This window comes from Toxotes jaculatrix, chromosome 4 (genome assembly GCF_017976425.1).
Source record: "Toxotes jaculatrix isolate fToxJac2 chromosome 4, fToxJac2.pri, whole genome shotgun sequence".
NCBI classification, from domain to species: domain Eukaryota; kingdom Metazoa; phylum Chordata; class Actinopteri; family Toxotidae; genus Toxotes; species Toxotes jaculatrix.
In genome coordinates this window covers 25406755-25431445 of record NC_054397.1, presented here as the reverse complement: position 1 = coordinate 25431445, position 24691 = coordinate 25406755, and the positions used below count along the sequence as shown (strand labels likewise).

The window sequence follows — 24691 nt, the reverse complement described above, 5'->3', positions numbered from 1 at the left end:
AGTGGGTCCTGTGACCCACTCGAGGTCTCACGCAAAGTGAAGAATCGCTTGATATCATTATTATTTCTTTAACTAGAAGAAAGCTCAATGAAAGAATGTGCAAACATGATTTTAATCAATAGTTTCACTCTTCCCACTTAGCTCTCACCTCACCCACAGAGTGGATGGTAATACATTATGTCTGCCAGTAAGACTCCACATATGGGAATTTATCTGTCGGGGCAAAATTTAGGTAAAAACTGAGGGTTTATGGGAATTTCTCATATGACAAACTTAAGGAACCTATGGTGACAGCTTAATCTGTCTGTTCTGAGTGTATTGGGGAAATTTTGGTGAACACATGGGTTCTGACTAGCCAATAAGTTATGTTAGTACCTCAGTACATTTGTGTGTGTGTGTGTGTGTGTGTGTGTGTGTGTGTGCATGCATGTCAATGTGGATGCACTTCGCCCACATGACAGCGCAGGGACTTGGTCATGCTTTGCTGCCTTCAGACCAGAACAGGGTGTTAGCTTCATCCAGCTGCCACCACGCTATCTGTCCTCTCCATCAGTGCCAGTTCCCTTTTCTCTCTCTGGGTTTGAAGAGAAGTGACACTTGTGAAGCAAACTGTCATCACAGCTTCATGTCCATACGTGAGATTAAAAAGCCCAGTCATCCATTTCAAAAGTACAACCACACTGCTTCTCTTTTTGCAATTACAGGGGGTTAACTTCATGGTATTTATCTTCTGAGTAGTTTGTTGAGTAACACAAGTTTAAAATTGAAGTCAGGGCAGTTTCTGGTAACGTAGGTGGATAAAAACTGCTTTAGGACAGGGTGGATATTTTCTGACTCATCAACTCTGAACATTAAAAAAAAAAAAGATAAAAATAAAACATATAAGGAAACAGGAATGGGATGTATGTTTAGAAAGCCCTGCTTCTGCCCAAACTGTGAGTGTGTGTCTATGTTTGTCTGTTTGTGTGTGTGTGTGTATCTCAAGTCCCATTTCCACCATAAAACTGGCCCGCAAGACAGAGTTTACTCAACCGGTTGAGACAGGAGTCATAAGGCAACAATGACGCAAGTCCAGTCAAAATGAAAGGCTTCTGGTGACATCTGCTGACTGAATTATAGGGGTCAGCCTGTCAGCCGAAAATCAAAATGAAATCCGTGCTGATGGCCAGCTGGACAAACTGGAAGTTACATTTCATCTCTATTTGCTTTTCATTGTTTTGGCTCCAGCCAGAGGAAGTTGAGTCTACAAATAGAGAAAGAATAAATTTTCCCCCCAAGTGAGGACAACTTCTTATAGCTCATTTAAAACTAAAACTGATTTATAGTGAATCAGAATCAAGTGAAGCTGAATGCTGAGGCAGTACACACAGGTCTGTGGATGGTGAAACAGCTTGTAATTTCTTCTTTGTTGTTCTGTGGAAATCCTGAAGATGGCGCTGTTGTGCCAAAACTTCGATAGAAACCGAGAACAGCCTGCTGCGTTTCTGACCGATGGATCCACATGTTTTACAAATCTAATTTATTAAAAAAAAAACATGCCTCAGAAGGAGAGCGGAGTGCTGGCATAATTTTCTCACAGCGAAACGAACTGAAAAATGAATGTGCGGCTGTGGAAACGCGCAGCGAAAGAGCGACTCGGGTTAAAAAATAACAATAACTTGCTACCTTTGCTGTGACTTTTATTCCGACCCAGAGGAGCAGGTCTGAGCATGCGCACTGCATCGGCTCTATGGGGACGGGGAGGACATCACGGAAAAAACGTAGCAGCAGCACCAGTAACCCCACGCCGAGATTTCTTCTCTCCGCTGCGCTAAAACTGCGCGGCGAAAGCGGCCCACGACTATGCCCGGTTCGGCGTTAAAGTGCGGGACGACCACTTGACAGGCCGGGGCGAGGTCTGAGCCGTTGCCGGGAGGGGAAATACATTTCTTCATATGGGAGCAGCATGCGGGAAATGGTCGGAGGTTGCTGCGTGTGTTCAGACGAGCGAGGCTGGGCTGAGAATCCGCTGGTGTACTGTGATGGACACGGCTGCAGCGTCGCCGTTCACCAAGGTAACATTAGCCGCTGTTAGCGTGTAATTTACCGGGCAGCTGTGGCGGCTTAGCCGGCGGCCGGACGCAGCCAGAGGTGCTGGTAGGTCGGTAGGTCTCTGGGTAGGTCTGCTGCTGTCTACGTGCGTGTTTGAGTGTGTGTTGATGTGTGTGGGAGGGGTAGGTAGGCGTGCTGTTTGTTGTTTCCTCTCAGCACACATGATTAAACACATAGGGCCAAGCAGGGTGACACCAAGCCTGGATGGCGCCTTGATGGCACTGTGTGAGTCCGTGTGTGTGTGTGTGTGTGTGTGTGTGTGTGTGTGTGTGTGTGTGTGTGTCTGGCCCGGTTGGGTTCACGACAGACTGCGAGAGAGGCGTGTTTTTTTTTCCTCTTCCCTTTTTTTTTTTTTTTTTTCTTTTGCGACAATTAAGGCCGGCGGGCCCGCCGGTTTGGACACTGTGTTACCTAGTGTCCATTTGCTTTGTTGCTCTGATGCGTAGCTGTAAAGGGGAGCAGTTCACTCACAGGATCATATTGGCTGCTGAGGCTTCATGCCACACTGACCTCACTGTGCTCTGATCTGCAGGGTAATTTTCTGAAATAAATGTGGTTTTCAAACTGTGAAAGAGGAGAGCAGTTAAGAGGATGAGGACACAGCAGGTTGAGTTGGGAGCTGTCTTCACAGGATCCGTGTCATTCATACTCAACTTTTATGTCAAAGTCCCAAGTGGATTAAAAAAAATCCTTTTTTTTTTAAAGAGCAGCTGACAAAGATCACAGCAGCACTTATCTTTATTAACACAACAGAAGAGATTCATGCATGTATGTATCCACTGACGTGTATCTCCTCAGCATGTATTATGTTAGAAAATGATGAAGACTGAATCAGTACTAATAAACTGACATGTTAAATTCATACATGTGTTGGGAAAAATGTAGACGACTGTGTGATGAGAAATGGTTTCAGTGACCTATTGTATGTGTGTGTTTGTGTGTGTGTGTGTGTGTGTGTGTGTGTGTGTGTGTGTGTGTGTGTGTGTCAGCATGCTACGGCATTGTCCAGGTGCCCACCGGCCCGTGGTTCTGTCGGAAGTGTGAGTCACAGGAGAGGGCGGCGCGCGTGGTGAGTATGCCAACACACAACATGACACAACACATCTATCCATTCCTGCTTCACCCGCTATGATTAACCACACACTCACAGCAAGCTCTGCTCTCTCTTGTCCTTCCCCCAGAGGTGTGAGCTGTGCCCCCACAAAGATGGTGCCCTCAAGAGGACTGACAGCGGAGGTAAGTCTCAGTCCGCTGCTGTCTCCCTGAGACACACAGCGAGCGTGTGAAAGATTCATTCATAAAAAGCCTTATCGTGCCATCGATCCACTTGCCAAACTCTCCCGTCAGGCTGGGCCCACGTCGTGTGTGCGCTCTACATCCCTGAGGTGCAGTTTGCCAATGTTCTCACCATGGAGCCCATCATCCTGCAATATGTCCCGCATGAGAGATACATCAAGGTACTGACACACACACGCCCTAAAACATGCAACATGTTGTTACACGATGAGCTGTCTGTCCGCAGGACTTCATCAGAGTCTGATGCTGTGTGTCAGAATTTGGGAATTTAGGACACACTGCTTCTTTTGCTTCAGCCTGTATGTTCAGAGATTGTCCTTATCCTCTACCTGGAGAAGCTGAGGCACATTCACTCTTGTTGTTTTTTTCTTACATTAAAGATTTTTCTTTGCGTTTGTGTATGTGTTGTATAGATGACAGTAGACAAACAGACAGGAAACAAGCAGAGGGAGAGTTTTGTGCCATGCAACAAAGACATTGTGCCTAATTAGGCTACAGTGGTACCCACCATTCCTTTCTTTAGAGATAATGAAGCACCTACGGCTAAGTATCAAACATCAGGTAGTTTCAAAACATGCCAAATGTGATTTTGTTGGTACTTGTTAAGTACCACAACTTTTGTTCCCTCTCTTGATTAGATTCATGTTTACACATCTCTGCAGGTTGTGCAGTTGTTCATGTCAGGACTACATGGAAATGTTGCTTAGACTCCTAAGTTTTTTCCCTCAGAACACATGTTCAGTAGTAAAGTATAGGACAATAAAGTATTGGAGTTATTGTTTGGAACTATAACTACAAACATCAGTTTTTTGGGGGGGCTTAAAAAAACAAAAACAGTGCAGGGAATTTGTTTTAGACTGAACTTTTTCCATCAGTGTTGAGAATCCCACAGAGAGAAATCCATCATAAAAGAAGAAAAAAAAAAAAACTATATCAGTTTCTCCACCAACAGCAGTAGCTTCAACAAACCATGACGCAACGCAGATTTAAGACATGTGGGAAGCAGCACAACTCTTGTTTCTCCCTTAACGGGAAAACAGTTCAGCTCCACATCGCCATCGCTCCCTCCACCTACACGTCCTGTACAAACCCAGAGCTGAATGTGGCAAGGTCACGCCTGCTCTCTGGAGGCTGTTGAAAGTCATTCTGGGAAATGTGGGAGATTTCCAGCTGAAGTAGAAATAGATGAGGCAGGTCGAGGGAGCAACAAAGAAGTGCATTTACCACAGTTCAACACAAAATACCCACTGTGATGTACTGAATAATAGATGAGTAGTTTAAAGACACTTGTCTAGCACAGTGACACACAGTCACTAGTTGCTTCCTGGTTTTTATATCATCCAGAACTGAATCACTTTGGGTTTAAACTTTTGGTCAGACAAAGAAAAACAACTTTTTTTTTGATAGTTTATAGATAAAACAATTGATAAATCCAACAAATAATTGATAATGCAAATAATCATTAGTTAGTAAAGTCTGTTCTTCTGTGATCACTGTGTGTGATGATGAACACTGACTTGTTGACATGTGAAAAGAGTTGATGCTGCATACTGACTGATGAAACACAAACACACAAGTGGAAAACAGATTGAACTCGTCCTTTATCATATACACAGCCACGCTGAGACATTCGGAAATGCTTTGGAAATATTCCTCTAACGTCTTTTTTTGTTTTTTTTTTCACTTTGTAAAGCCAACCGTTTAACCGCAGATGAGCTTGAGGCCATTGTAGCTTTATCCTACATCAGCTGTCTTGTAGCTGTCTTGTTGTTTCTCGTCTGTGTAGTCTATGGTAGTTGGCAGAGTGTGTGGAGCAGAAGTAGTGAGCAGCGAATCCAGCATGAGCCGGAGCAGGCCTCTTAAAGCAATGCACATTACAGAGAAATCAATATTTGACGCATGGTCTCATTGGACCGAGCAGCCAGCCGCTGACATGCGTGTATAAGTATGAGTGTGTGTGTGTATGTGCCCGTGTGCGTGCCTGCATATAAATGTACACATGTGAGCGTTTGAGTGCCTGGTTTCATATTACTGTGTCAGCTACAGTAAATTGCATGCAGCTTTCCCCCGTCAAAGCCATTCATCCAGATTTTGCTGCCTGCATTCCTAGACGCCGTCACAATGGACAGTGAAAACTTGAGAAGCCAGTCTTCCTTTTATATGCTCGGTGTAGTTATGTCTCTGGCCTTTCATTACATGGCCAACATCCTCTGAGGGGAATGGAGAGCGGACTAGGATGTGGGGAGTAGAGGAAGACAGAGGAAAGGGGAGAGAAAAGGCGAAACAGAGGGGGCTGAAGTAAAAAGGTAAAGAGCCCGCTGTTCCTTTGTCCCGCACCTGTTGCTAGGCCTCTCCTGCCCCCCACCAGTCAGCCCCGCTCACTGGGGAAAAGCTGAGGAAGAAGTACAAAAGCTGTGTGTGTGTATGTGTGTGCACGTGCTCACATGTATGCCTACATGTATTTTGTGCACATGTGTGCACAGTTGCATGTCAGTGAAGCCTGATGCTCACAGGATGTGAGAATTCCAGCCTGAAACTCTAAAATCAATTATTTTCAAAGTCTTGGCTTCACATGAGGAATTTTCTTTTTGCTGCATCAACGTGTGTGCTCTCACACCCCGAGGTTTATTATGAAACCACCTCTGTACAACTAGAATTAGACAGAAATTACAAAGGACATTTTAAATGTTAGTAGCACTGGGGGTTACACAAATATTATAGCTGTCTTTTGAAAAGGAACACACAACCAGCTCCAGTCGCTTCAATGCAGACTTCTTCTTTTTTTCACATCCTCAGACATCTGGTTAACAGTTTTGTTGTACAAAGCATCAAACACACAGCAAAGTGTATTCTGTTTGAAAGCCCCATCTGTTGTCTTGACAAGCAAAACTTCCTAATGGTTTACAGTATAGCTGCATCTGGACTCAAAGTAAGAAGTGTTTTATCTTTTCCCGCGCTGCAATCACAAGAGTTCACTTTAGCAGTGGCAGCAGCGGTGCAACAGATTGAACTGGGCCTCACAGCTCGCAGCTTTCCACATGAGTCTGCATTTATTTATTTATTTATTTTGAAATAGCAAAAAAAGATTCTCTGTGAAGCTTGTTCATCTTCACTGATGATTATAACTGATATATTCTTATCATCTTTGCTGCTTCACCAGACCTGTTACATCTGTGAGGACCATGGGAGGGAGAGCAAAGCTGCCTGTGGAGCCTGCATGACCTGCAACAGACAGGGCTGCAGACAAGCTTTTCATGTCACCTGGTAAGTGTGAAGTTGGGTGTACGTGTCGGTGTACGTGTTTGTGGTTACGTGGAAGATGTGTCGTCTACAGCTTTTTTTTTTTTTTCACAGAATGATAGGCTGATCTGTTAAGATCTTTATCGTCATGAGAGAACTGTAGCTGGAATATTTTAAGAAATGACTGATGTGATGCAACATGTTAACCTATGAGCCAATGATCTATATATAAAAGTTGTGTATGTTGATAGATATGATGAGATGTGAAACTGCAGAGGGTCAGAGACAGTATGGCCTGTTGCAGTCCACAGTTCCTCCAAAGGCCTAGATGTGTTTCCTTTAACTGTACCCACTCTGCCTCCCTATGTCTTTGCATTTTCATTCATTCGTTTGGCATCTTGATGTTGTGTAAACTGCAACTCATTCCTGTCACACAATGCAGAGTTGGATTATTTAAAGGCCATCCTGAGAGACTGGCTGGCACAGATTTGTATGTGCAGAGATGTGACATTTAATCCATCCTGCCTTGATCAGTGACAAAAGCTCTCACCTGACTCGGGTAACATCCAGGTGTCCTTGTCTAGTTGTGTGTGTGTGTGTGTGTGTGTGTGTGTGTGTGTGTGTGTGTGTGTGTGTGTGTGTGTGTGTGTGTGTGTGTGTGTGTGTGTGTGTGTGTGTGTGTGTGTGACCGTTGCTATCGTGTTTCCTCTTCTGCCTGACCCTGTGAAACCCTGTGTTCAGTGCTCAGATGGCTGGTCTGCTGTGTGAGGAGGAAGGCCCAGAAGCTGACAATGTGAAATACTGTGGCTACTGCAAGCATCACTACAACAAAATGGTAAAGATCTGAGAAGACTGTCCTAACCCCAGTCCTCCATTAGACTAGTCTTAAGGTGTTTAGTGATTATCGGCACCTCCTGGTCCTTTGAATCTAACTGAATTGCCATTTCAGTCTCCCATCATACTCAGTACAGGGCCTTATGTGCTGGACTATTTCATGCCCAGCGGCTTCCTGGAGTCTCCAGTGGTTGCCTGGCAACCTCATGGCAGCAACAAGACTCGAGAAAGTCAATGCACCCACCCAAGAAATAGTCCAGCACCCAGCATATAACAATTTACAGATCAAATAAACGAGATATAAGATGTTTATTAGCCAGGGTTACAGGTGCTGGTAGGTGAATGTTTTTCTCCCCCTTTGGACAGAGCCAGGGTAGCTGTTTGTAGCCTTTATGCTAAGCTAACTGGATGCAGGCTGTAGCTGTGTATTGTCAGTCTTCTCACCAAACTCAGCACTATAACTATTCCTTTAAAAAATGATGTGGGAAAAGCCCGTCAGCTTTTAAGGTTTGATCATGAGACAGTGCTCACTTTCTTGTTCTTACAGCAGAAGAAGTTGCGCTCCAGCGAAAATACAAGTAGCTCCTTCAGTCATCCCAGGGGCCGCTCCAGCTCTCCATCCCAGGACAAACACCACCACCACAGACAGAGGAAGGTAGGCACTGTGTTAATGTGTGTAACTGTAAGGACCAGGTTAAATGTTAAGTACCGAAAGTTAGCTCTGAATATCTGATCAGATTCACAGGTTTTAAGGCAACTTTACCAAAATGCCATCATCTTAAAAAAAAATCAAATATTACCCCACCCAAGTAGCTGTGTGTGTCTGTATGTTAGAATGGTTAGACTCATACATACCTGATCTCTGTGTGTGTGTGTGTGTGTGTGTTTTCAGAGTCATAAGGACAAGATGAGGCAGAAAGAGCGCCACAAGAAGTCCTCTGACAGCCTGAGCTCATCAGTGACAACCAGCAGCATAGAAAAGGTATGAAAAGCCAGCCGAGGCGTCAGCCACTGGGAGACTGAAATTAAAGTTCAGAGAAATCATGATGCCACAGTACTTTGGTCAGCATTATAAAAAAAGAACCAAGCTGTTATATAGCTGTTTAGAAGACTCCTCATTATCCCGGCTTTGCCTGTTTACACCGAACCAAGCAAAGCCGGCACAACTCTGCCCCACCGTATGATTTTTAGAAAACATGCTGCCGTTCCAGAATCAGAGGCGTGATGTGTAACGTGACCGATCTGTGAGGGTTGTACCGGTCAGCGTGGTACGGCCAAATCCATACCAGTGTCCTTTCCATACCATTTATACCGTCCACCCCTACCTGTGTGTGTGTTGGCGCAGATCTCCTCCAGTCACCACAGCAGCAAGGACAGTGAGGGAAAGTCCAAGAAGCTGAGCTCACACAGTCATGGTCATCGCAGTAAAAAGACAGGAAGCACTGGCAAGAGCTGCTCCTCCTCCTCCTGCTCCTCCAGTCCATTCAACACAGGTAAGAAATGAACAGTGAAATGTTGGGACATCATAGCCTGTGATACAGAAAAGGTCAGAGGCGATAGAAGGAGGTGATATAAGGACGACCGAGGTCAGTGACTTTGTTTTTGATCTTTGTGTGTTTGTGTTTCTGTAGGAGGTGGCTCCTTGTCTTCTGCTCAGGATTTCCACCAGTTCTCATCTGCGTCCCGCCTGGAGCGTGACCATGACCGAGGAGGTGATGACCACAGTGGAGAGGAGCGCAAGGAGCGTCACAGAAGGCCAGCGGTCCAGGAGGACGAGGATGAAGAGGACGACGAGAAGGAAGAGGACAAGGATGAGGAGGAAGAGGAGGAGGAGGAGGACAGTAAATACCACAAGCCACCAGCATTGACTCCCGCTGACGGCCCACTGGCAGGATCACAGGGTCATGACAGGTCAGAGGGCAACTCGAGCCCTTTCGAGAACAAGGTCACGATCTCTACCTTCAGGTCCATCATGCGCATCACCTCCACGTCAGGGCTGGGCAGCAGCAGCAAGATCCGCAAGATCTCCTCCTCAGGGGACTACAAGCCCTCCAAGTCTCTGTGCAAGCCGTCTCAGCTGAGCACGCCGCCTATCCTAGAGGAGGCGGTCCTGGAGGACAAAGCCACACCTCCGCCGCTGCCCCGAGAGAGGAGGCACCGTGGCAACAAGAAGAGCCGACACGGCCCAGGGCGCCCGCGGGGCAGCAAGAACCGAGACAGGAGGGAAGAGGAACTTCACCACCACCATCACCACACAGCTCCTCCTCCTCCAGCCTTAACCTCCTCGCTCTACCCAAGCCCATCCTCCATCCCACACCCCGCCTTCCCCTCCACGCTACCTCCCACCGCCACCTCTTCCTCTTCTTCTTCTTCTTCTTCTTCTTTCTCCTCCTCCTCTGCCGGCAGTTTTTCCACAGGCCGTGGAAACTCGCTGCTCGGTTCCGGTGAGTCTTTGCGAGTGGGCGTGTGTGTGGTAGCCCTCTAGCTTCCTGTGTGTCAGAGCAAGTGTGTGTGTGTGTGTGTGTAGAAAAAAAAAAACTGTACCACTATCTGTTTTCACTTTGGTGCGTTCATTTTCAGCTTGACTCTACGGTGTTGAAATCTTTCCATTACACACGTGCCGTGTCAGCAGCACAGCTAATCTGTATATCAGGAGCTCACAGTGTAACAGAACGAGCCAGTGGAAGTAAAAGAGCCATCAGGGAAAACAAAGACACTGTTTTTCATGCAAGCGGCTTAAAAGTTCGGAGTATTTAGTATATCTGTCTCAAAGTGTTTATTCAATCTGTGTGAGGCAGTGATGTTGTCCTAGATAGTGGTTTTTGTGTGCGCTGCACATGTCTCTGAGTGGTAGATTTCCTGCCCTACTTTCAAACTGATTCTCTCGTGCACATGAACGCCTGTGCACACGGTGCTCTGTGCGCTCGTCTTCAGGGGTCTCACAGCTTCTCATGTGAAAAGACTCAGAAATATGTTTTTTTTTACCTGACTTTATTCCTCTGGTCTCTCAGGTATCTATTCCAGTCTCAAGGACCCTCTCACACTGGGCGGGGGTGTCTGCAGTACCCCTCTCTCCTTGGGTGGAGGGGTGTGTAGCACCTCCTTGTCCCTGGGAGGGGGAATGTGTAGCACCCCTCTCTCCTCAGGACTCCTCCCATCCCACGTCTCCTCGCTCTCTCTTCCATCAGTCAACGCTGTCTCAAACACACAGGTACTTCAGCCAGAGAGAACGTACAGACAGTAGAGATGATCGGTTTCAGGGTGAAGGGCTCTGTGCTGTATCAGGACCACTGACCTTAGCTGTGTAGCACATTGGGAGGAACCACTAACCCATGTGCACATGTGTGAAAATGGTGGCAGCTGCAGTGGTGAACACCTTACAAATTTAAGTTACACATGTGTACACAAAGTGCTTTATTTCACCACTACAGTATTGGCAGATAGGAGCCATTGTTATGTTTACTAGCTTCATTTAGCAGTCTGCAGTGACTTGGCACTGTTTATGATGACACAAATGCTACATAGGTCTCTGACAGTCATCATTTCCCTTAACGGCAGTGCTTAATGTGAGACACCATGACCCAGTTGAAATTCATGCATATCTAAGTACATAGTGTACACGGTGTACTACACGGAAGTGGAAGTATCTGAAATGAGACAGAGCAAAAGACTATTTTAACAGTTAACACTACTACTGTTAGCTACTGCATGTAACTTAATGTTGTTTTGTGGATCTAAAATAAACATGAAGCAGTTAAAATTCTATTTTAAACTATTTTAACCCTTGTTTAATCATTTAGGTTATTTTACAAGCAAAAATGTGAAACATTTGCTGCTTCCAGCTTCTGAAATGTGACAATAAATAAGATTAAATCACATTTCGAGTCAGCGGCTAGTTTGAGCAGACGTTTCCCATGGTACTTATATTACCAGAAGATGAGTGTGTACACTGTATGAGGAGAAGACATATTTGTAACAGCTTCCAGTCCATATGGGCCAGATGAGTCTCTATGAGCCACATGTTTGATGTTCACTGCGTCACAGGTCCATCCAGGTTCCAGCACCTCCTATAGTCTGACCTCCACTCAGCCTTTTGCCAGCTGTCTCTCCGCAGCCCCGACACTGCCGCCACTACTGAGCCAAGCCCAGACCTCACTGCCAGGTGAGAGGAAGACACAGTTCACAGATCAATATGATTAATTCTAGAGAAACCGAAGCTAGTTTAAGGAAAGCTTTCGACACAACTGTTGTTCCCTTTTACAGAATCTGAAATTAAATCTCTTCACTGTGCTCAGCAATCGCATGTTAAGTTCATGACTCTCTGTCCCTGTTCTCAGAGTCCGACCTCGATGACTGTCGCTTTCCATGTCAGGGGAACTCACCAAGAGAGAGTCTTTCCTCACAGTAAGTCTCGCTCTTTACTCTTTCATCTTTATCGCTATTTTTCATACGTGATCGTCACTGTCATCCCGGGCTGCTGAAAAAGAGTGAGCAGGTAGACAAAGGGAAGGACACTGAAACACAGGCTCAGCTATGAGACATTCATCTCCATCAAATGGAACATTTGAATATGTTTTCTCTGTACCGTCGCTGTATTTAGATCAGTTTCTGTTTCAGCACACAGCCATGGCAAACAACAGGAAAATGGCGGCTAACAACCAGAGTGACTGGGTGGGTTATAAAAAAAAATACTAACTACAGTCACAGGGTCTCACGGGGTCTCACGGGGTCTCACAGGGTCTTGTAGGTAGTTTCCCTGCTCGCTCGCAGCAGTGACTCCTTTCTGCTTTCTGACTCCCTGTTGTTTTACTCCTCCTCCACACCCAGGTCTCCCATGAGCTGTCTTCCTCTTCTGTTTGACCAGAGAGATGGGCTGGGTGCAGGAGTCAGAGCCCGTCCCGAGAACGTCCCTCCAGCCAGCTCCCACATTGAGCTCCTGCTGGAGAAACATGGCAACGGAGAGATGGGAGTCAACAGTGAGTCAGGCTGAAAAAAAAAAAAAAAAAAAGTCATACTGTACACCAGTGAAATTCTGTGTATTTTTCTGACCTTCCTTCAAGTTTTGCTCACAGTTGTGACCACACTGAGTTCAGAACCTCAGATGAAGGGTCTCACGTAGCTTCATTTTAAAGGCATATGTGGCAAACTGGTTTTGAACCACTTTAATACACTGTAAAAAAAAAAACAAGCCACTTGTAATTTGCACATGATTCCATTTACCCACACAGCTGTGCAGCTGTGTCTGTGAGAACACAACCTGGTGCTATTTAGAGATGATGAATGTACCTGTGGACGCAGTCAGGGACAAAAAATAGCCCAGTGAGAGACAGCGTGCTGCGATAATGTTGAAAGCAGCTCCAGTGGTTTTGTTTGTCGTGTTTCTTCTCTCGGTTAGATTTCTGTCTGGCTCTCTCCTGAACCAGATACCTCACTGCCTCCTAACTCTAACTCACTTTATCTCTGGGGACATCATCAGCTGACACATGTTTTCTAATTTATTCTTAGCTCCCTTTCTTTCCCCACCCAGTCTCGGTTGTTCCCTTTTGCTGCACACTTCTATCCATTTTTCTTCTTCTTTCTAACATTTCTGCCATTGTCCTTCTCTCTTTGTGTCATTGTTTCCTCTCTCTCTAAATCAAACATGTACGCTTCTTTCTGTCCCAGAGTTTGCCTCTCAGAGTTCACTTTAGACTAATGAGTGCTGCTGTTCCACTCTGCAGAGATGAGAGAGGAGAGTGCGTTTGTTCTCCCTGTCTGTGATGCCTGGCACGCTGCACCAACAGCTCCATAGAAAATCAATTAGAAAGCATTTAGAGGATGAGTTTGAATTTCTAGCTCAGACCTGATGATACTGCTGTAAAATACTATATAAAACTCAAAGTGCACAGGAATCCCCAGCTAATGGCAGAGCTTTATTCAAAGATCATTTCTCAGTTTTACAGCTTTAACAATCGTTTATACTGTAAATGTGTAATAATGGTATTGTAATGACGCCCTTCCGTGCATGATCCACCTATATAGCTAATTTTTCTTGGTTTAGGACTGTTATTAGTTTCTAGTGAGCAGTAAACTGAGATATCAGACACTTGTGAATCATCATATGTCTCATGACTGACTGACGTGTTGAACAGTGCTGCACAGTGGTCACTGTCACGTCTACCAAAGACAAAGCATTGCAGAGCTATGGACACTACTTTATGTTCCAGTGTAAAAATAAGCAAGCACTAAACAATGCACACATTTTACACCTAGAACTCGGACGCTCGAATGAAATGGCTTAAAGATGACAAAGTTCAGCAGGTTTAGGACACAGCAGTAGTTTGGTGACTTTGCCCAACATCAGCCTCATCAATGAGAACAACTGAAAACACCTGTGTGTGTGTGGAGGGACCTTTTAAAGTGGACTAGTCAAAGGCTCAGTGCAGGTCTGGGTACTTCTGTGACAGATAGTTCCTTGTGTGTTATTGATTAATTCCTCCTCATACACACAGTACATCAGTGGGAATATTATGCGCCCGTTCTCTGTTGATGTTAAGTCTCTCCTCCCTGCTCCTCTAGTTGTGGAGATGCTCCAGTCCCTACACTCCCTGCAGCAGGAGAACCAGCGTCTCCAGGACCAGATTCTCAGTCTGACAGCCAAGAAGGAGCGGCTACAGCTGCTCAACACGGAGCTGTCCGTGCCTTTTCCCTCACACGCCCATTCCGCCCAGGGCTCCTTGCACACCTCTGCCCAGATCAACTTCCTGTCGTCCACCCAAGGTCAGATTCTTCATCTCTTCTGCATTTGCCTACAGTCTTATCAAAACCTGAGGGCACACTGTTGCTGTGGTGTCGTGGTACGCTCCCCATCTTCTTCCATCTGTTTCCCTGTCTTTCTTCCTCCCCCCATGACAGTCCACCTGCATGTAACATTTTTAAACAGCAGTGTCTTATTTTAAGGTGATTCTTTACAGTAAACTCATTATAGACTCATTATAAACACATTCAGACTGTGGCTGAAATGAAGATAGCACTGATATGTCGATGCGAAGTAGTGTAGTGACAGTACAAAGCCTGGTGGTTAGTGTCAAACCTTGATTTTGTAGTTTTTACCCTGTGTTTGTTCCTCTCCGTTCCCTAGACCCCCTGAGCACCAATAAGAGTCCCCTGTCCAAAAGCTGCTTCCTGAATGACACCTCCTTTGTTACCTCGTCTGAGGTGAGAACCTGTAGAGCCTTTGTTACCTTTAACACATCATGCAGATCTGAGCCAAACGTATTAGCAACTGTGTCTCTGTCTCTAAACCTCTTTATAGTAAGAAATGTGTGGGTCTCTTACCATCCAATGTAAAATGACCATAAGCTTTTTGTTCCATTGTTCACTTCACTGTAACCTGAGACATAAAGGTACTGAATTGTCTTTGTTCCAGGAGCTCCACTCTGGTAGTCCGTCCCGCAGTAGCTCGTCCCTCTCTTTCCAGAGTACTCCTCCACCTCAGCAGAGCCCCGCCTCCTTCGGCCAGCCGCTGCTGAACGGCCTGAGCCGAGGTCTGAGCGACGGCTTGGGGACCATCAGTCAGGCCGGCGGCTCCTCTCTGCCTGTGGTGGGCGGGCTCATGGCGTCTCTCGCAGGAAGTCCTCAGCTGAACATGAACGGTGTGCTGGGAGGTCTGAACGGTGTGATCCAGTCTCCTGTGCAGAACGCCCCTCAGCCCACGCTCCCTGCTCTGCGCCCCCAGCCTCCACCACTCAACCCCCAGACACTGGCACAGGGTTTCCAGCTTCCCAAGAGTGTGAGCCCGTATGTACACAGCCCGTCTTGAAATCCACTCTGATATGAGCTGTTGATTTGTTTTTAGGTGTGACAGCTTGTCAGGCAGCTGACGGATTGCGCTTGAAGCAGGGATAAGGCTCTGATTGTTGTTCGTCTGTGTGTCGGTGTATTATCCGGCGTTGCATTGACCGTATGTTGTCGCTTGTGTTTCAGTTCGTCTCTCCTGTCAGAGCAGCAGAAGCAGCTTCTTCTCGAGCAGCAGCAGCAGCAGCTCCAGCAGTTTCTCACCGCACAGAACTTCACTCCTGTAATGACGATCTCTTACTCTCACTCTGTTTTCACATTGTACACTGTCTCATAGGATCTCTGAAAGTTTTCTCTTTTATTCTGTTGATGTGGAGTGTTCTTCCTGGAGTATCTCCAAATTAAGGTTGTTCACATATTTTTTACTGTGGCCATATTTGATTTACATCATAATCAAGGAGACTAATTAGTTCATTGACTTGCTTCAAGATTTTGACTCTCATTAGTGTGCCAGGGCACTTAGGATAAGATGAGGCATTATGCTGGAATATTATCTATTAATAAGAGTAATACTTCATAGTAACATAATAATAACAAATGACTAATTGGCTTTGAAGATACATACAAGGATAACAACATGAGTCTTCTTCAACAACAGTGAACCAGCCACCCTTCATTTGACTTGCAAACTGGTGAATGTCTGGGGTTGGAGCTAGTCAGACTCTGTGACACCTGGTAAATCTAGAAACTCATTTGTTTCCTGTGTCACTGAAGTTTAGGGCTCATTGGCGACTGTGATTTTCTATATTATCAAAGATACTAGAGAAGTGAATGTTTCCACTTTCTCCCCACAAGTGTTAAAATAGGTATGAGCAGTACAACATGACTGAAGGAAAGCTGCATTTGTTGCTGTCAGAGCAGCACAAGCTTTGGTTTCATAGAGAACGACTGTGTTGTAGGAATTAAGATTTGTTTTCGTCTGTATTCATCTTAATATTTGCAATGCAAAACAGAGCCAATGTACAATGTCACACAACCACAGATGGTGTGTGTGTGTGTGTGTGTGCGTGTGTGCGTGCGTGCGTGCGTGCGTGCGTGCGCGCGCGTGCGCGCGCGTGCGCGCGCTACTCATGGTCCAAAGCTCCATGGGGTAACTATGAAAGAGCTCAGATTTCTTTTTAAATGTAGACCCTCAGCCAGTTCACACGTGTCCCAGTTGTCCTATCAACTCACTGCCTCCTTCCCGCTCTTGCTGCAGGAGCAGCAGGTGGTGGTGTGCCAGATGCTGCAGCAGCAGAGACAGAGGGAGCTGCAGCGCCTCACACTGACAGGAGCGCTCACCTCCACCCCAAACTCACCAATGATCGCCCAGTCACCCAACCTGCTGTCTTCTGCTACAGCCTCGCCCCTGCAGGGCAGCCAGGGAGGCGGCCTCTTTGGTCTGCAGGACAACGCACTTCACAAGCCCGGGGTGAGTGATACTGCAGGATTTCTCCTTAGGATTGTACACGCTGTGATGTTTACAGTGTTGAGAAGTTTAAGAAACATTGTATGGTTGTGTTTTCAGGCTACAGGAGAAAAGGGTGGAGATAAGAATGGGTGACATCTCTTGATAACACAGGAGCAGCTCAAACGAAGATATCGGGCATCGCGCCCACTTGAAGAACTGAGGTCATCTTCTAAGACTTTTGAACGTCTTTCCTTCTCTGTCATCTTTATCTTAAACCCTCGTTTATGAATGTAAAGCAGGATGGACTTAAACGTCAAGGTGAAGTTTTTCGTGTTTTGAAATTCTTTATACCAGAGGTTCTTCTCATAGGTTTTTTTTTTTTTTTTTGTGTAGGCAGCTTTCAGAGAGCATGAATTCAGTGGTCTCTTCTTAAATTGCACTAATTTGTTAGCTAGACCAATGGGGCTGCTTATGAAGGAGCCAGAGCTCCTGCTCATCCCTGCAGGTGCTGTGTAGGCTTTCAGTTTGTGAGCGGGAGCTCAAGGTCAGAGTGTTTTTGGGGTTTTTTTTGTTTTTGTTTTTGTTTTTGTATTTGTTTTTTTTCTTCCTCTGACTTCTCAAGCACTGACCGTTCATGAATTCCCTCCATGGCTTGAACCAGAGTTTCCATTCAGTCAGTGAGAATCAGACTTCTGCCCCTTCATGCAACCTCAACCGTCTTCCTTGATATTTTGTCTTCCCTTTGTGTTCACCCCACCCAGACTTCATCTAGATCTTCTATATGTTGCAGCCTCACAGGCACTATTTATGTATAAAAGGATAAATATACTGTCATTTTCAATGTGTGGTTAGTGGCATTTCAACATTAAGCTAGTTATTACCTCAAGACTTCCTTGCCACCTGTTTTCCATCGTCGACATTTTGTCCTGACTCATGACCGCAATAGTCTTCACTGGATGTAAATGCCCACCAAAAATCTTGGCGTTAACTCTAAGGTAGTAACTCATGTAAATGTAAAAATGGCACACAACCCACGCGTCCAAAATGGCGCTATCGTCCACCAGAGACTGGCATCGGCGTCAACGTCGAGCGCCAGGTTTTATTCTAAACGCCCGCAAGAGTTTCTAAAGACTTTTATATATCCTTCCAGTTGCTATCGAGATTAAGCAGATGAAACCAAACATTTGGAAATTGTAAGTAAGAAATTAACTGTTTTTCCTAAACAAGTGTGCACTTTGCATGTTAGTAGCTAACAGAGCAAATTAGCCATCAACACAGTACCTAATAAAGGATGCTTGGTACTTACTAGGCCACTAGGGACTCACAGGTTTTTGATTTATATGAGTATTTTGCACTCTGTCCTCAAGTGTCAGCTTTTTATGTTGCTTTCATGCATAGATATTCTTTTCATGTCTGCCAACTAGTTGTTCTTTTAGCAATACTGGATAGATAATGCCTTAATGATACTAGACTTACAGAAGAAACCATGAGCCCAAAGGCTTAATCTCTCTGCGTCTTTAAGTGTTTTTTTTATCTTGGGTTCGTGGAGGGGTACATTACTAAAGTGACAGCACTCTTCCTCAGCCCGTTTATACTTTTGATAGCTGACTGATGATTTCAACAGTTGAAACGTGTGAATAACCGTATAGTGGTACCTGAAGTGTCAAATCATTTTCTATTGTAATTTTTTTGTGTTAAGATGCAATGTTCTTTAGTTGTTTGTGCTTCAGAGAACTGAGAAGGACTTATAGAAAATCTTACAGTAAAGCCTGCACAGTGCTGTCATAGGAAGACGGCTGGGGACGGCCAAGATGTAAACTATTATTATAGTGCTGTCGCAACAGTGTATGAAACATAGTGTAGCTGTTATCAGCACTGAGAAGACAGTGAATTGCCAATGTTGCTACAGTTGGCCTTTGCAGCGGGGCTGTTAGAGCCCGCGTTCATGACTTAAGCCAACGTAGAGACTATGATAAGCTTCTTTTTCCTTCTACTCCACTTTATCATGTGATGCCTCTGTTTGGCTCCGTTTTACTAACAAAGGTCACTCTCACATTCATCTTTTACCCTCAGAGTAAGGGATAGTTTTATCAGGTTTTCTCCTGTGTTCTTTAACAATATCATCATAGGCCTTTTAAAATATTTTGTCACTTCTGTTTGCAGTCTTGAACATGATCTCCCATACATGTGATATGTTGAGTGCTAGATTGTTTTGTTAGCAGCTAATGTAGACGTCAGAAAGGAACTTCAAGCAGCTCACTAGTTGGTGATAAATACTGTAGCAATGCCAGAAGGAGAATGTTGATTATGTTGATAAAAGACATGAGCCAACGTGCTGACGTGACTCCAGGTGGGAGGTTTGCATTTTACCAAGCATGTCCTTATGAGTCGTCTCTCAGCTGAGGCAAAGTCCAGACACACGACCATGTCCAAGAGACTGACTGAAGAGTGGTGCGAAGCATTTCGGAGGCAGTTTCTTTCTCATGTTGCACTGGGGCGCTTTGAGCCCAATTGTAAATTGTTTTTTTAGTATCTTTTCAATTTTGTTGGAATACAAGTTGTATACTTTAATATGTTTGTGTAAAAACACATTCATTCTTTTAAGCTTTGAAGTTTGGGTAACCAAGATAATCCATGTTATGAATGTCGTACTGTGTATCTTTTATGTATTACAACATTTAAGCACCTGGCTCTGAATGAGGTTTGATGGAGAGCAAGTTACCTGTGGGGATATGAATTGCATGAAATGCAGTGACGTCTCTCAAATGTATTGCTAAATACCAAGTAATAACTATGCATAATTTTAAATGCATTGTTCCCTAAAAAAACAGAAAGAAATTAAATGAAATGAAATGAGCACTGAAGTTTAAAAAGGACAAGCACGTTGTCGTTGTACAGTGTATTTGTTTGAGAGAATTGATCAAAACGAATTTGACAATATTCAGATTAAAAGCCCTGTAAAGTATTTTGATATTTTTGTGTGTAAAATTAAAAGGACGGATTAAGACAACTTTTTTTGTCAATAAATGTATTTTACTGAGTTGTTTTACATTTTCTCTTGGGTGTTGAATGACTTAGCTGTAAACAGTCTGTCTACTTGAAGAGGATGAAACCTGAGACTGAATTTAACTGAATTAACTTTTCAACTTTCAACTTTTCAGAAAGTAACATTCTCACACGTGTAGAAAACTGAACCACCGGGCCCAGAAACCTGCAGATTTTTGCTGCCACATGCTGCGGAAATATTTCAAACCATTTTTGAAATTGTCTTATCAAGTAAAGAAAGATACCATTTAACTCTACTGATTTCTGTTCAGATTTCACTTCAGAAGTTTGAGAAACATTTGAAAAATAACTTTCATAATCACATGACAGTTATACATATATTTTTGTTGGTAATCACACTCGAGAAACCCAAGAACATTTGTTAATGATTATGAACATTTATAACTACTTTATTACTACACAAGAACCAGCTGGTTCCTCCCATCCTCCCAGCTGTTCTTATGAATGGGTTCTAACTGATCTATAAAGCCTTATGAGATAATGTATTAACTATTTTAAAAAGCCAGTGGACCTTTTTTTTAATGAGGAAGTGATACTGTTTTTTTTTTTTCTTGTCTTGTTCACAGTGGATTTTGCCTTTAGATGTAATGAGTGGAGCGCCCGGTGTCTGAGGAGGAACAGGAGGAGCTGTGCAGCTCAAACTGAGGAGGCGTGGCTTCAGCACGACGAGCTGTTTACAGTCGTCAGCCAATCAGCTGCTCCGTCGCATGGAGGGGAGGGGTCCATGTTATAACTTCTGCTGCAGTCCGTCCAAGTTTTCCGAAGCAGCTGCTTTGAGATCTGTGATTTATCCTCCGAGAGAGCAAGTAGAAATATTTCTACGACCGCTTTAAACTCTGCGACAGAATGAACGCAGCCAGCTTGGCGGTCGCAGTGCGGAGTGGGTGCTCGCAGACCTTCAGGCGACCTCAGCCGGTGCTGCCTGTTTACTCTGCAATGGTGAGTCCTTAACATTCTCTACCCACCTCCGCACAGCTGTGCCCTAAGGCGTTATGTTTCCAGGTTGTCTGTCTGTTCGTCCCATTCCCGTGAACAAGAGGTCTCAGGGACACACTGAGGAAATGTCTCTAAATTTGGATTAAACCTCCATTTTGGATTGGTTAGAATTTGGTGGGCTAAGGTCAAAGGTCAGTTTTTTTTTTACCTTAACTCAGGAATTCATTCTCTTAAATACACTGATTATCCAAGAGTGAATTCCTTCAAAGCCTTCACTGCATATTTAACGTGATTTCATTTCTGTACAGGTACATCAGAGATACAGCGAGTTCTGCTGAGTCATGATATGAAATCTATAGTGTTCCGGTGTTTTGGTTTGTTTGTTTTGTGCAAACAAAAAAAGCCTCACACACCCTCTTTCCATTTAACACCCATGCTTTTTGCTAACTACCCTCCAGGTGAAATAAAGGGCTCTCAGAGGCCTGAGACACGGAAACCTGTTTGCTTGTTTCCGGGTTCAACGACGTTTCCTCGAGATGCTGTGAAACGACCTCTGAATTCATTTTTACCCGATAAGGACCACTAAGGTCTGTCTGCGACCTGTAGCACCTATTATTACTCTAATATTATTAAAATAATTGTCATCATACTACTGTTTAAATGTTGTAATACACTCATACTGTCTGTAGACTGCTGATAAGAATTTAACAAAAAAGTCTAGAAATACTGACTTTCTAATAAAACCCAAACACAAGAACTGGGACATAATTTGTCCCACTTCTAATGTGTATTTACACTGTACAACTCTGTTTAATGTATGCACGATTATACATTAATCGAATATTTCCAGTTAAACACACTCTGGAGCGACTCTCCCAGCTGGTCTGGGAGGACTCGGGGGTCTCCTGTGAGGACTTAAGTTACCTGAGCTGCTTGCCCTTGTCATGAGGGTCAAGCCGAGCACACAGGCCTGAATCTGATCTGGATAAACATCTAGAAGATGAATGAATGGAGCTTATTATGTGATTTAAACACAAGGAACATCGACTACCTTACTTCATTAATCGCAGACAGTGATGTTGCTTTGAGGAGTCAGAGCATTAACTTAAATTAAAGCCTCAGTCTCAATAATTCAAATTCAAATGGATGGAAATATTTTTAAGCTTTAATTCTTCTTCATTAGTACAAATTAGTACCAGTTAGTGTGCTTGTTCCCACACCAGTAACAGGAAGCATATTAAAGGCAGGCAGTGTTAACAGTTAACTGTTCCAGGCTGTCAAAACATTCTATGTTGTCATATTAAGCAGGTGAGTCCCTGTCCCATCAAGTCCAGCGTGTCCATCTCACTGAGCACATTTGAACAGGCCTCGATCAGTACCCAGCTGGAAAATCCAGCTTGAGCTGGTAGCTGGTAACCAGCTTGACCAGTTTGAGCTGGGTTTTTGACAGCTGGGGGACCAGTTAGCAGCTTCTGTTGTGACCAGCTGCCAGTTCCTGTTTGTGAGACCAGCTGCTAAAAGTCACCAGCTTGTAGGATCTATTATTAATTATTTTGTCTGATTGAGTCAGTAGCCAGCTGGTTGTCAAGCGTTTTTGTTTACTGTTCATGAATTGTTCATTCTGATGTCTGAATAAAATGTCTGCTCACACTTCCTGATGTCGTCTCCAGCTGTCGCTCAGTGATGGTGCACTCTGTCTCCAGGTGCAGTGCTGCCTGATGTCCACACAGCCCGTCCCTGCAGCCCGACTGCCCTACAGAGTGAAGTTGTCTGCTGGGAAACGCTACGCCTGGTGTGCTTGTGGACACAGCAAGAAACAGGTGAGTGCATATGGCATGGTGGGGTTCAGGTTTCAGACACACCTGGAGCGGGATGCCACAGAGTCACAGCTCATTTGCTGCTGTTTATGTCCAGTTTACATTAACACCAGTTTGAAAGCTGCCTGTTGAGATGCAGTTTGCAAGTGGAAACTTGAATTTCTTCCTGTGAATAACAGTAAAGAAACAAACTGACAGCTGGGGTCAGTGTTGAGGTTTTTTGGAAGTGTTTCATACTGTTGTCAAACTCTTTTTTTTTTCTTAAGTCAAGAATGGCCAAATCATACTTGTTATTATTTTTCCTCGAAATGCCTATGAAATATATACATATAACTTCCATTATTCTGCCATGATATGTGTAAATAACTAAACGCAAATAATCACCGGTCTTCAATTATTCATACACTAACAGTGCTAGAAAGTACTCCTAATGTGAGAAGAGACTGAATCATATGTTTGTCTGATTTTTCTTTTTATTTTATCTTTAATATATTTACATTGTCAGGGTTTACATAAATCTCTGTCTGGGTGTTTTTCCTGATGTAGCGTGTTTAAAAAATGATAAAGGGAAATTCAGATGGTCACTCTTTATATCTAACCCAGTCCTTAGGAAGAGTTTTTCACATCTGATTAATACAATTAAGAAACATGTTAAACTGGGTTTATGATATTAAAGGTTCACACCATTTTTCCACTAAACAACATTTTGTCTGTCTGTGCAGGGATCAGAGGATAATTTTACAGTTTTGTGTATTCACCCTTGTTTTTCCTCCCCGTCAGCCTTTCTGTGACGGAGCTCACAGGACAGAAGCGCCCAGCATCTCTCCTCTACGCTTCACCCCTGACAAAGACAGGACGGTCATGCTTTGTGCCTGTAAGCAAACCAAAAACGCACCGTACTGCGATGGCTCCCACTTTAAGGTCATCTTCCAAGATTTAGTAAAGTCAGTGAAAGGCGTCTTTAAATGAGCAGAACTCATCAAGATGGAGCAGCAACTGCAGTAGAAGTTAACAGGAAGTAAACTAGTTTCCATAGAATCATGTTATTCAGTAAAGTATCAGGGTAAAACTCAATAAAGTATTTGGCATGAAACTCTGGAAACATCCTCACATAACATTCTTATATAATATCTTTACAGAATTGCTCTTTATATATGATATATGAACATTGTTTAATCATGAGTTATCATTTTTAATCCATGGAGGAAATTCATTCATGGAGGAATGTGTATTTTTTTCTATTGTGAGCTCATAACTTTAATAATGTTTTTGTACTGGTTTCATATTATTACTAGTTATCATACTGTTGTGTTCTCAGGTATTGTTTGATATGTGTTAGTATGTTCTTTCCAGTATGGGGGTGTCCCATAGTTCTGATATATATATGAGGGTGAATGGGCTATACAGTGGTGATCAAAATTAGACAGAAACAATTTATGAAATCTTTTCAGAAATAATCTAATCTTCATTGCTCAAAATTTGAAGGAATCTTTGTCGTGGCTATACCACACTACTAGAACAGATTCTCCCCATTATTCTGTCCTCTTGCATTTGTCTTTCGTGGACGGCCAGCCTTCTTGGGGGGCTTGAATGAGATGTAAAGATCCAGTATTCTAGAAATCACAGATTTGGAACGACCAACTTCTCTTGCTATGGCTGAAAGGGTCATCCATTTGGCCTTCGTCTGGACAAGCTGCTGTCGGAGGGTTTCAATCACTTTCGAACAGCTCACCATCTTGCAAAGTCAGTGAAAACTAGAAAGTTAGGCTGCCAGTTAAATAGGGTTTGTCAGATAATTTTGATCTGTTCTTTTTCAGATATCTAATTAAAGGTTTTTATTCTGTGTTTCAGAATATATGTAACTCATGAAATATGCTTTAAAAAACTGCTGTTATACTCCTGTTTGGATCATTTCAAATAGTACTAAGCAATAACCTTGGAATTTAGGAAATTGTAGGTTGTTCTCTAATTTTTATCGCCACTGTACATCTGTTGTGGGTTACGGACGGGTTGTAGGACGGGTAGTTTCTTTGTTCACTTTAATGGTATAAAAAAGGGAGCTTCTCTGATTTTGAGGGGAATCTCTGCTGACACTCGGCTCATGGAAGCGAATGTTCTACTCTATTGTACAATACATATTTATATGCATCTACTAAAGTGTTGCGTGTAGGTTTTATTGATAATA

General features: G+C 43.9%; 2 protein-coding genes across 2 annotated transcripts; both read left to right on the top strand.

Moving 5' to 3' along the window:
* The first annotated feature begins 1740 nt into the window (after positions 1-1740).
* On the top strand, positions 1741-19697 carry LOC121180610 (protein AF-17-like). The gene is made up of 20 exons (XM_041036179.1): positions 1741-2054; positions 3081-3160; positions 3273-3327; positions 3439-3548; positions 6548-6651; positions 7369-7462; positions 8009-8116; positions 8354-8443; positions 8807-8954; positions 9093-9905; positions 10473-10672; positions 11506-11623; positions 11799-11865; positions 12289-12437; positions 14020-14220; positions 14582-14658; positions 14870-15240; positions 15427-15520; positions 16496-16708; positions 16805-19697. The coding sequence occupies exons 1-20, from the start codon at positions 1946-1948 to the stop codon at positions 16838-16840; spliced, it is 3237 nt and encodes a 1078-aa protein (XP_040892113.1). The 5' UTR covers positions 1741-1945; the 3' UTR covers positions 16841-19697.
* Positions 19698-20476: 779 nt separating this feature from the next.
* LOC121181114 (CDGSH iron-sulfur domain-containing protein 3, mitochondrial-like) lies at positions 20477-24351 on the top strand. Its single transcript, XM_041036916.1, has 3 exons — positions 20477-20692; positions 22393-22509; positions 23287-24351. The coding sequence occupies exons 1-3, from the start codon at positions 20600-20602 to the stop codon at positions 23473-23475; spliced, it is 399 nt and encodes a 132-aa protein (XP_040892850.1). The 5' UTR covers positions 20477-20599; the 3' UTR covers positions 23476-24351.
* Positions 24352-24691: the final 340 nt, after the last annotated feature.